This window comes from Vipera berus, assembly GCF_964194415.1.
Source record: "Vipera berus genome assembly, chromosome: 1".
In the NCBI taxonomy this organism is placed as follows: Eukaryota; Metazoa; Chordata; class Lepidosauria; order Squamata; family Viperidae; genus Vipera; species Vipera berus.
The window spans coordinates 180,455,998-180,468,717 of NC_138202.1; the positions used below are offsets into that span (position 1 = coordinate 180,455,998).

At 34.8% G+C, this 12,720-nt stretch overlaps 1 protein-coding gene across 1 annotated transcript in view; it reads left to right on the top strand.

Moving 5' to 3' along the window:
* UNC80 (unc-80 homolog, NALCN channel complex subunit) overlaps positions 1-12,720 on the top strand; it is a gene marked incomplete at its 5' end in the record, with an annotated part of 181,259 nt that overhangs the window by 65,103 nt on the left and 103,436 nt on the right. Inside the window, 3 exons of the mRNA XM_081341722.1 lie at positions 4,365-4,537; positions 9,694-9,906; positions 12,380-12,515. Of these exons, the coding sequence (XP_081197848.1) occupies positions 4,365-4,537; positions 9,694-9,906; positions 12,380-12,515 (522 nt within the window). The remainder of the gene's footprint in view (positions 1-4,364; positions 4,538-9,693; positions 9,907-12,379; positions 12,516-12,720) is intronic.

Genomic DNA, 12,720 nt, shown 5'->3' on the forward strand with positions numbered 1-12,720 from the left:
ATAGGAATGTCTGGGAACATTCTACAGCAGATCACTCCACAAGCATCTTAAAACCAATGCAGTAATTACTAGAAATAAGCAAGTTTGTCAAGAACAAATCTTGTCATACTAATTTTATCTCATTTTTAAAAGAAATTAAGCAGCCTCCTTAAAAGATTGTGGGAATCTATAGTTAAAATTTACTTTGACTTCAGCAAAGCATTTGATAAAGTACCTGAGGATGTAACTACCTGAAGATGTATCACAGGGGTGTCAAACTGGCGGCCCGTGGGCTGGATGCATCATGGCGAATCCACGCCCACCCCATTGCTGGCAATGAAAAAAAAGTCACGATACATTGCGACATGTCACATGACATTATGGGTTTGGCACCCCTGATGTATCACAAGCATGACCTGAATAAAATGACAATGACATGGATACATAGTTGTCTTGAAAACTATACTCAAAGAGTATTCATCTATGGTTCTTTGTCAGATTAAAAAGTAATGAGCTGCTGCAAAGATCAATCCTCTACTTCAGGGGTGTCAAACTGCTGGCCCACGGACCGGACGTGTCATCTGGAAGCCGCGCCCATCCCATTGCCGGCAATGGCAAAACTGTCCCGATACATTGCGCGACATCACATGACGTCGCAAGTTTGACATGTCTGCTCTACTTTTTATACTTTCATTAATGATTTGGATAAAGGAGAGGAAGAAGCTTTTATTATATGTTCAAATAATATAAAATTAGAAGGAATTAACACTAAATCAGAGAATATGGGTAAGTTAGAGAAGTGGGCAACCAAGATGACCAGAGACTAGAATTTAAGCCACATGAAGAAAGATTGAAGGAGTTGAGTATGTTTAACCTTGAGAAAAGATTATTGAGGGAAATATAATAACATTCAGTGTTTTTAAATAGAATGCCTGGAATGCTTACATTTTGATTCCTTTTTTTATAAATATTTTATTGGTTTTTAACTATAACAATCTTCAGTGCCTGGTGTACAGTGTGTTGTCTTGGTTTATATTTTAACAAGAAAAAAAGGACAATAATAATTAATTAACAATCAATAATGATTAAATTTGATAATTCCATAATTAATATATTAATTAATGATATATTTCTTTGATCTTTCCATCTCCCATTTATATTCTCCTTCTTTAAGCTTAACCAAAATATAATTCTTAATATTTTCAATATATAAATGATTAGATATAGGCTTTTTTATATTTATACAAATAATAATCTTTATGTATAACTTTTTTTCAGCTTATATTATTCTTATAACCATCATCTCATTAGTTCAGCATGCATCCTATTTTCATATTTTTTGTTTACGCTTAATTTCCCTTACATTTAATCTAATTCTTATTAGTTATAATTTCTTCATATGTTAGTCATCTAACTGTCCACATTTTCCCATTTAGGTACATCATCCCAATATTTTATGTCATACATTATAAAAATACAATACTTTTTATCTATCTTATATATCTCGATATAACATCCTTTTTAATCAGTTTATATTTCACTTATATTAATAACAGTTACATCAACCTGCTATTTTTCCATTTCGTATATTATAGAACATACTATATTACTTAAATCTCTTATCCTTCTTGTTATAAGGGCCCTTAATGTTCAAAATTCTCTATTCTTTTAGCCATATTCAAACAAATGTTTATTCACGTAGTAGTCCATCTGGGAGGGCGAGTCAAATTTCTTGTATCTGTCTCTGGTGTTCTTTTGCTGAGTAGTTTTCCTAGTTGATGTAATCTGCTTGCCCGGTGGTTCCTGTATTTTTACAAATGTTGGGAATACAAAAGATGAAGTAAGTAAGATGAATACTTTCTGTCTCCCAAACATTGATAGTTCTCCTAGTTAATTCTATAGTCCACTCCATTTTTCTTGTTGTATCAGAACCTTGTAGATTTTTTCCTGTTTGTGTTAAATTGTAATTCTTTTCATTTGTTATTTCATCCATTTGATCATAGTCTTCTAATTTTTAGTCTGTTATCTGATTTATTTGTTCATTCGTTGTTATTTCCTGGGTGTTTTTTAATTGTAGATTTAGATTGGAAATATGCTTATTTAAATCATCAAAGTTGTTTCAAATATCCTCGTGGTTTGAATCTATTGTCATTTGTATTTGTCCTAACATTATATATATTTCCTCCCGGAAAGTATTTATCTTGCCTTGAAGTATTGCTTCTGGAGTCCTTTGATTTTCCAGGCTAAGTCCTTCAGGAGAAAATATTGAATGTGGCGTCCTGTCATTTTTTTGATACGTATGTGATATCCATGTTGTTTCTCCCCCTTCAAATAATCTTTCATCAATTTTTAGTTCAAAAGTCAATTTATCAACCAGTCAAAATTACAGTTCAGTATGTTAAGCCAATTTAAATCCTTCCTGCAGATTCTCCTCTAAAAGATTAGCCAAAAGCCAAGGTTTTTCTTTTCCATAAACAGTTCTTAGATTTAAGCAACAGTCCAGATGTTTTGTTTTTTCCGTTCAGACCCTTTTTAATCTTATAGATGGCTCATCCTTTGTTCCCAGCTGTCTTCAAGATTATTTGCAATTCAAAGGAACAGCTTTTTCTTTGTTTCTAAGCATTCTGCCAATTTCTGAGTCCTTATTGTTAGTATTCTATTCTCTGATTCTCCACTAGATGTCAGCAGTTATTTCTTTTTTCAGTTTGTTTTTCAATCAAAAAGTTATTTTTGTTATATATTTTCATAATTCCATCAAAGATTATTTAGGGTATAATCTTGACAGTGTTTTAATTCCTAGATTTATCCAGACTGTAGTATTTTAAATCAAATTTTAGTATATCACTTTCCTCCTTAATATTAATTTGCTGCTTCCATCGGTAAGGGAATGGGGATATAGTCCCCTCTCTTCACTTCCGGAGGTTTTCTTGCTTTGGGAATCTTTTGCAAGGATTCAATTAGTACATAGAAGAAAGAAGATCAGTAGTCTCACCAATTCCAAATACGCTGTTCATCGATGTGCAGGTTCATGCTTTGGGGCTGCAAGTAGCTTGAGCTAAACACTGATCTCACACTAGCCTTTCTCCTCTTGGGTTCAGAGGGATTCCTCGGATCAAATGAAGTGATTGCTGTCACTTCGTGATCAATGGGGCACCCCTCCTTCATGGTCACCTCTTCGGGATGACTTTGGACCCATCTAGGGTCCTCCTGGTAGGACGAACTAGCTGTGGAGAGCGGAGGTCCGCTTTCATGAGGCCATGCGCTATGGGCACAAAACCAAAAGTCTACATTTTGATTCCTGCATTGAACAGGAAGATTGCCTCTTCCAGTTTTATGACTCTTTGAATCAGTTATGCAGGAAACAACATAGAAAACAAGGTTTACCCAAGTTGAGTTCTTTTTATAGATTGCAAATTTATTACAAATTCATAACTAAACATAGATATTAGCTTTTGTTAATATTTTTTCTTTTCTTTTTTATATGTGTGATAGTTTGTTGTGACCTCGTCTTATTCCCTCATGCTTCCTAAGATTGATCTTTCTGTTTTAAAATATTCTGACTGGTTAAAAATGTTGAATTTAATAAATGCAAAGTTTTACACAAAGTGAAACTATTTTCTTAAGCATGAAATTTTTATTTATTTTTATTTTAATTCCATTTATATCCCGCCCTTCTCCGAAGACTCAGGGCGGCTTACAAGCTTAGCAGTAATGATGCAGGGGTCATTTCTTTGTTATAACAATCAATCAGTTATGGTTGTGCCATCCAGAAATATTTATTAATTACACATGTCTTCTGTTTTTCCATTAAGGATCTTAAGTTTGGTACATGTCATTCCTCATTTTAATACCAGTCATGCAATCTAGGTTATCTTCAAAAGTGACATAATCATGACCATTCATAAATCCATAGAATATGGGCTCAGGTTTCAAGCTGACTCCTGACCTCAATGTGCAATTTCTTTGAAATATCCCCATACCTCTTCTTGACAACCTGTGAACTTCCTGCAAATTTAGCAGTGCTTCTCTCATTCCCTGTCCCAAGGGTAGACTAAGCATAATTCATTTATGGAAAGTTTTAAAATCAGTATCTATACACACTGTGTTGAACTTTCATCCAATCCACTCTTGCATAAATCTTACCCATTTTCTCTGGTGCTAGGTGATATGAAACATGTCCTAAAGACTTCACAGAGTTTGTTGCAGTCATAGATACTTTGAGTATATGCCTCTCTCATTCTGTCACGGTTGATGCTCGAGGACAGGGCAGATCAATAGGAGACATTTGCTTCAGAATTGTCAGTAGATTCAATGAACGTTTAAACATTGGTGGGGGCTTTCTCTTTCCCCCCTCTCCTGCCCTCCCTTTTTGATTTTCTTTTAAGGTTGTCAGACTTATGAAGATCATCTGGCTTCCAGCCAAGAGGGGAACAAATCCAAGAATGTGGTGAATTTGGGAGCCATTCGGCAAGGCATGAAGCGGTTTCAATTTCTCTTAAACTGCTGTGAACCAGGAACAATCCCTGATGCTTCTATCCTTGCAGCTGCTCTTGATCTTGTAAGTACTTATGCACTTATTTATGGGTTCTGTTTGTAATATTGAAGACTCTGGTTTGTGCTGAAATGTGGTAACTGCTGGGAGAGAGAAAACTAGAAAAAGAGGGGAATACTAATGCTAAGCACAATGACAAATTATTTTTTATCCATCTGTAATTATGTCTTTGATTTCATTTGGATTTATGCTATGCCTAATGAAAACAATTCTTTTCTTATTCAAGCTACACTTCTCACAACTCCACTTACTAAGCCTCTTATACAGTTATGTCATTTATAACTCCGGCTACAGTAATTCCACAGAGTTCAGTTGATATCAATAATTAGCGCAAACCATACCTATGAGTCTCAAGTTATTCTCTGGGAGGTAAAGGGATAGCAATTTGAGGAAGTCTTCACTGTATTCTGCTTTAGGAATTATTTATAGCCTGAGATTTGTGGATCCAAGGACTAAATAATTCATCTCCCGCATAGATTGGGATCCAAGGTATCATTGTGCAAGTTACTTTTTGCTTTTGTCTCATTTCATCCACCATTAATACTCCTCACCAATTGCTGATTTTAAACTGATTGCCATTTATTTTGATGTTTAGAACCTTTGGAGTTGCATGATATATTTTTGTAAGTAATTCTACCTATGTATACATATTCCCAATCACTAGCATCCTCATGTCAGTAGTTCCTCAGAGATACTTTTTGACTTATTTCTCAACTTCTATTAGAAAGTAGTTAGATTTAGTTCATTTGGGAAGAAAAAATTATTACTGAAAAAAATAAGGTATGAATTTTCTCTTTTGCTACCCTCATTCCTCCTGACTATGCTTTTATTGCCTTCTGTGTAATTGTATCAGTAGTCTCACATCTCAAGACATTACAGCAAGTAGTGTAAAGGATGCTGTAATATAGAGTAGTAATATAGACATGCTGGCATGTCACAACCCCTTCCCCCCTCCCATCCAGGCAATCCTAAATAGCAGCATGGAGGCTGGGCCTGAAGTTGAGATCTAACACCACTATTGCCTCACAGTATTCTGGGAGCCAGTTTTGTCTGGGTTTAAGTCCCAGACTAGAAAATGTGATACGGTGAATTTTAGTCCCATTTTAGGCATGAAAGCCAGCTGGGTGACCTTGGGCATTCACTGTCTCTCAGCCCAACCCACCTCACAGGATGATTGTTTGGGGAAAAGAGGAGGAGGGAGGAGTATTAGGTTTGTACCATGTCTTGAGTTGTTTAGAAAAATCTAAAGACAGGATAACAAACAAACAAACAAACATCTCCCTGAGGCACAAGAGCCTTGAGCAATCTCCCTGAGGCACATGAGTCACAATTGTTCCTGTGACTCAGTGTTCCACAGGATTTGCTGCAGACCACTTATCTTCAGGTAGTGTTCTCTTTCTGTTGATAGGCCTCTGCGGCCTACTTGAAGTGCCTCTGAGTCAAATGAGGCCTTTGTTCTTGAAGGGGACCTGTGCAATCTTTGAAAACGACACAAAAGCATGCCTTGTTCTCATGCAATTTTCAGAAGCTCCAGAGATTGTGCAGGAGCACAGGCCATTTTCATGTAGCCTTCATACCATTCATCTTTGACACACTTGTAATAGATGGACATTTGTGTTTCAATCCCTTCATTTGAGGACACAACTAGACTTTCCTCCCTCCCTCTTTCTCGACCTTAATTTCATGTTGTCTTCTACATGTGGAGAGCCATGAAAAAAAGGCCCATTATCTATAGAAGAGTTTCCAGAAGAAACCAAGGAAACCCTCTGCAAGTCTCCTAGTATGAAAAAACCCACATTTCTAATTACTTAATATTTTTCTTACAGAACACTTTTTTTGTGATTTAGAACCTTGTTTTTCAAAGCCTAGGACAGGGGTCGGCAACCTCGGCTCTTCTATGACTCGTGGACTTCAACTCCCAGAATTCCTGAGCCAGCATAGCTGGCTCAGGAATTCTGGGAGTTGAAGTCCACGAGTCATAAAAGAGCCGAGGTTGCCTACCCCTGGCCTAGGAGGATATATATCAATAGGAGCCTCATTGGTGCAACTACCCAGTCTATGAAGAAGTAACAGCAATTATGTGTGAGGGGCAGGATGAGATCAAGTACCCGCATGTCTAATCCCTCTCCTTGTATATACAATTGACATCTGTAGAGGGCTAGTGCTTAAGTGAAATCGCTATGAACAACAGGAGTTCCCATCACTTCTGGGATATTGGTATTCCTGATCACGTGATGTTTGTCCTTTCTTTCTGCAATACAGAATAAGACGTTCCACATCCTTCTGACTTCTTGGGCATATACATAGGAAATGCCAGCAGTTGGAATTCAGACCCTCTGGCTTTAGGTTTTCAAGGGAACATGTTACATAGGGAGTTAACATGATCTGTTTCCCAAAGTCCAAGTCCTTGAGTTTCTATGGGATACCTACATCCACCCACAACACTGCTTGTTTCATTCTGAGCTGATTCTCATTAACTCCAATGAATGCTGCAATTCTCTCAGGAACTATATAAATTTGTATATTCTGAAGCATGAATTGCAAGTTAATCTTAACTAATGACAATCAACTCTCCTTCCCCTCCCCAAATTCTGAAGTTTTTCTCTTTATCTATGTGTTGAATTCATTATTCAGAATCCTTTTGCCACTATATGAAGCTGTCAAAGAAAATGGTGATTTTTGTTGTTATTGTTTTCACCCTCTTTAAGCTACATCGTACAAATATGCAGCTATATAAACAAATTATGAGGAAAATGTGCATCTTATTTTGAATTTTGCAGCCATGTGTTGCTTTGTTTCTGTGGACAATGAAAGTGGTAACTTATGGTTCTTTTCAGCTATGCATCTTGTGGCTAATTCATTTCTCTTCATTTGTGATGTGTTTCTCTGTGGTGTGAATTCATCCTTATCCATTCTGTCAAACATCTTCATCTTTCTCTTGCTGCTTCTTCAGATTGCTCTGGGCATAAGGTAAGCTACTGCAATGCCTTTGCATAATGCTCTGAGATTCAGCATGTTGACTCTAAGTGCAATGTGGATAACATTTGTTTCATATGAAGTTGACCCAACAGAAAGCTATATCATGGCTCCTTGGTTGAGATAAGGCTTGAGGCATTAGATGTAACTGAAATAGATCTTACAATAAAGGTCCAAGGGCTGATGTTGCCTAGCAATTAACCCCTTTAGAGCTATAGAGACCAGCCAAGCATTCCAATCAAAATTATGTTCAACTGAACAGAGCTGCCTATCTCGCATTTGTTAGAAAAAGCAGACATGACTCCCTCACAGTCCACTTTGGATCTGTGGGAGATAGATTTGCATTCAGAGTTCAGATTCATTTTCTCCATTTAATTTTAAAATTCCACATTACTTAAACTTTTAAATGCATATACATTGATAGTTGCAGATTTGATTGGTGAGCTAATATGGGCTGACTCAACACAGAATTGTAGATATAATGGCCTCTTCTGGTTACATAACATGATAGAAGAGTAAAATAATAATTAATTTTATATTTATAAAAATATAAACATTAAACTCACTTTCAGTCTTACAGCAGCTAAGGAGATATAAGAGAAAAGGAACTTTTATATTTGACCTTGTTTGCTCCAATGAAATTAGTTAACATGAAACAAGAACACTTTCTCTGGGGGAAGGGAATCAGCTTTTTTGGAGGCAAGAAGAAAATTCTTATGTCAATCAGGGAAGCCTAGTGAAAAAAAGAAATGTAATGATTATTTACAATGTTAGTTCATGTATTAATTAAAGAATATTGATTCCCACTTGGTAATAGCTACATAAAAATTCAGGGATCAGTTGAATATATGTATGAAAGCAGACAAATCCGGCATCATGTTATTTGGATTAAGTAACAAAAAGCTGCAGCACAATGAGTACTGTACATGTATGAAATTGGATAATGTGATTGTTTGGTGTGATGTGAATAAACCCTAGATCCCTCTTCTCCCCATGTGTGCTGTGTAATCATGTATTACCTTGTCTGAGCCATAGTTTGAACTGTGCTCCATCATTTGCTAATATAGATTTTACTTGCAAATTCAATTTGTGCAAATTTTGAAAAAAATACCTCTATGGATTATAGAGATTGGAGAAAAATTCTTCAGTTTACAATTTAATCTGAAGTTACCTTTTTTGTATTTCCCAGAACTATACAAAAATAGAATGTGTGATACGTTAATACCAACATTTTTCTTTTTTGTTTTTGCTTTATGAACAGGAACAAAAAGTCATACTGAAATGTGCATAGTGATGGAAATAATGTTCCAAAGCTAATTATAATTGAAGTATTATTTGAAAATGTATATGTTTTGAAAAGTATGTACAAAAATATATATACATACGTATGAAAATGCAAATTAATTTTGTTATCTTTAATTAATAAATAAATGCAGGCATGAGATATTACAAATTAACTTTCAGCAGACAGGTTAGTCCCTCTGTAATAGAAGAAGGGAGGGGAGAGTGACCAAAGTAGCTTTTGTTGTACTGACAAATCATGAACTGGTATTACATTGGAATGAACTGATATTTCATTATCAAGGAAGTAGTAGCCCAGTGTTGAGTCTGAAGTACTACACTTATTAGAGCTAAATCCCTACAAAAAGTTTAGATGACTTAGAAATAGGTTATGAAATTCTCATTTTTATAGAAACTCATGTTTCTTACAACCATATGTATTAAAATTTGAAGAATTTATTTATTTTTACTCTCTTCCTTGATTTATTTTTTAGCAATCTCATTTACATTTTGTGTAAAAATAGTGTAAAAAATTTAGTATATTTTGAGTATCCTACCCTTTAGTATCTCTTGGGATGCTAATTATTGTTTTAGAATTTTTTTTTCTTGAAAAAGTCTTGTCACATTACACATTGTCTTTTGCAGTTTACATGAAGCCATTATTGTGTGCTTCATATCAAAAAATGTTGAAGCATTCCTCAAGTATCAGAAGAGCCTACCTCGTCAACTGATAAAAAGCCTGAGGTCCAAGTCATCTATGATATTTGCTTCATTTACATTGGCTTGAAACAGCATTGTACATTTTTTATTTTAAAAAATTGAAACTTGACCCCCTGAGTCTTTGACACTTTTTTTCAGCTTGCTAGTTTTCATCTTCTTAAGGACATTCTGGTAATGCATTTTAGGAGGCACCAGTGGTGGCAAGGGCAGCCCTTTTCTTGGAATGTGCTCGCTTTGTGCACCGCTGCAATCGGGGCAACTGGCCAGAATGGATGAAGGGGCATCATGTGAATATTACTAAGAAAGGCCTTTCTCGTGGGCGTTCTCCAATCGTGGGGAATAAACGAAACCAGAAGTTACAGTGGAATGCAGCCAAGCTCTTCTACCAGTGGGGGGAAGTAAGTTTCAGTCCTTCCTCTCATCTTCCTCATTTTCTTCAACACCATCTAAGTTCTGTTCTGAATAATCCATGGGCTTTCTGATTTATACTAATCTATCTTAATGTAGTTTTGTTAGACACACGTTTTAGGTAGTCTGAACAAGGTTACTGCAATAATTTAGTGTTCAGTTAAAAGCAGTGGCTCTGATTCTTTTCCAGATTTTTCTACTATTAAAAAGAAACAAGATTAGTTCAGGGCTGGTTTTGTGGTTCTAAATTTTTTTGCTTTTACTCTCCACAGCGATGAAACAAGCTCAATTTTCTGTTTTATTTAGTAAGGTATTCATCAATTTACAAGTTGCTGTCAAAAAACCCCCACTGATCAGAGTTAATTAAAAATGCAATACAAAGGTTTGGCCATTGCTTTTGCCTTAGGCAAGCCATTTTTCATTGGGGATAGTAACATTTATCCAATATACAGGGCTGTGGAAAGAATTACAGAAAAGTGTGGACTTCCAAGGATGCAGTGGCAGACTTAAAATACCGGTAGCTCTATTGAGAAGAAGCTAATGACCGCAGTGGAACAAGGAGCCAGGAAATGGATCAACTCCTCAGAATCTGTTTCCAGATAAAGAAGAAGACCTGAGATTGCCCACAAGTACTCCATATGGTGACTCCCTGCAAGGAGACCATAATATAGCAATCTTTGGCAGGTTTTAAAGCTCTGGCAGAAATCTTCAGAAAGGCAAATTTCATTATACTGGGTGCATTCCCTTCAATCCTGGTGAAAAAAGTTCTAAGCAAGGACTTATTTTTTTTCTTCTTTTGCAAATTTTATTTTGAATATTAATGCATAAAATAAAGAAAAAAGAAAAAGCAAACTAACATTTTCAAACACTAACAATAAAAAACATGTGAATGAAATAAAAAAAATAGCAAACATATCACTTACACTGACATTAAACAAAACGTCCTGGCTGAATGATGAAAATATATTGAAAATATCTGATACATTCTCCTCCCTTTATATAACTGGTCTACAAATAATTATAAACATTCCCATCTATATTTAATAAAAATACTATATTACATAAAAAGATGTCCCTGATGTGGAAATCTATTTATCTATCATTCAAATTGACCCAATATATATGTTCACTATATTAAAAAAAGTAGTCAACAGGTAACCCCAAAAGTAAAACTAATCTTCAAAGCCCTCTGTAAGCATCTGTTATTGTTTTTAACATGCAGAAAGTCCACAAATGGCTTCCAGTCTCTTATAAACTTATCTAATCTATTGTCTCTAATCAATGCAGTTAATTTCACCATTTCTGCCAGTTCAGTCCATTTTTAAATCCATTCAGTTGGTGTCCCCTTTTCTTTCCAATACTCAGCATAAACAATCCTCAGAACTATTACCACGTAGAGAAACAATGTCCCAAACTCTTTTTCTATTGATTTAGAGGAGATGATCTTCAAATGCTCAAATCCACTTGATAGGCAGCTGATGTCTTAATTAAAAGGAATGCACAAATAAAAACCAGATTCAGATACTTATTGTAGATTTACAAAAGAGATGTGTTACACTTACAAAGGAATTTCTGAGAAGAGACAAAGAGAAAATGAAAGGACAGAAACTTTGGGGACACTACAGAGATTAAAGATCAAGATTCAAAGGGAAGGAATACAAAGTTGGATGATCTGATCAGGGATAAAATATATATTTTGTTACTGGTAGCTTTTAAAGGATTATTCTTGAATGAGGAGGCTTTAAACATTTGTTTATAGATAAGATGTGAAAAAAAGAGAACTACTGTGTTTTCAGAAAAAGTGATAAGTTATGTGTTAAAAGCTAAGGAATAAAAATTTGGTTTAACTCTTAACAGACTGTTGCTGATTACAACTGAGTGACAAAGCTTTAAAAATTGTTTATAGGTAAGAGATGAGATATTGGAAGAGATCTTATATTGCTGTATCAGAGGTGATAATATATATCAGAGGTGTTTATATATATATATATATATATATATATATATATATATATATATATATATATATATATATATATATATATATATATATATATATATATATATATATATATATATATATATATATATATATATATATGTCGTTTCTTCATATTTTTCTTTTTTTCTCCCTTGCATTTTTTATTTTTCTCTTTACTTTTTATATCTTTCTTAATTAGTATTAGTTTTTTTATGTTTGGATCTGTAAATTTTAATAAATATTTTTATATATAAAAAAGAAAGGATTACAACAGGTTGCTAGATGTTGAAGTACTTTAAATGTTGTAAATTATTACATAAAAGCTCTACTTTGATGTGGTATTTTTCCCAGATCTTTTTTATGACATAATATAATCAACATGGATGCAAAAGAGGTTTTTATCTGGAAACTTCAACATTACAGTTGAGATTTTCTCCTTTAAGAAAACTTTATGACCCTTTGTTAATTCATACTTTTGGCAGGCAATTGGAGTCCGTCTCAACGAACTTTGCCATTGTGAGAGTGAGAGTCCGGCCAATCTGCTGGGCCTTATTTATGATGAGGAGACCAAGAGGAGGCTAAGAAAGGAGGATGAAGAAGAAGACTTTTTAGATGACAGTAAGGAGACTCCCTTTACTACAAGAACCCCCACTTGTAAGAACCTCTCCTTTAGGAACACTTATTCTTTTTTTTTCTTTTTAAAAAATATTTCTTTTTTTTTGGTTCCCTTTCCACCCAGTGTTTCACCACATTTTCTCTTTTTTCCTTCTTCGACTATCTGAATCTAGCTCTAATGCATTATGTAGTAGTAGATGCATTAAAA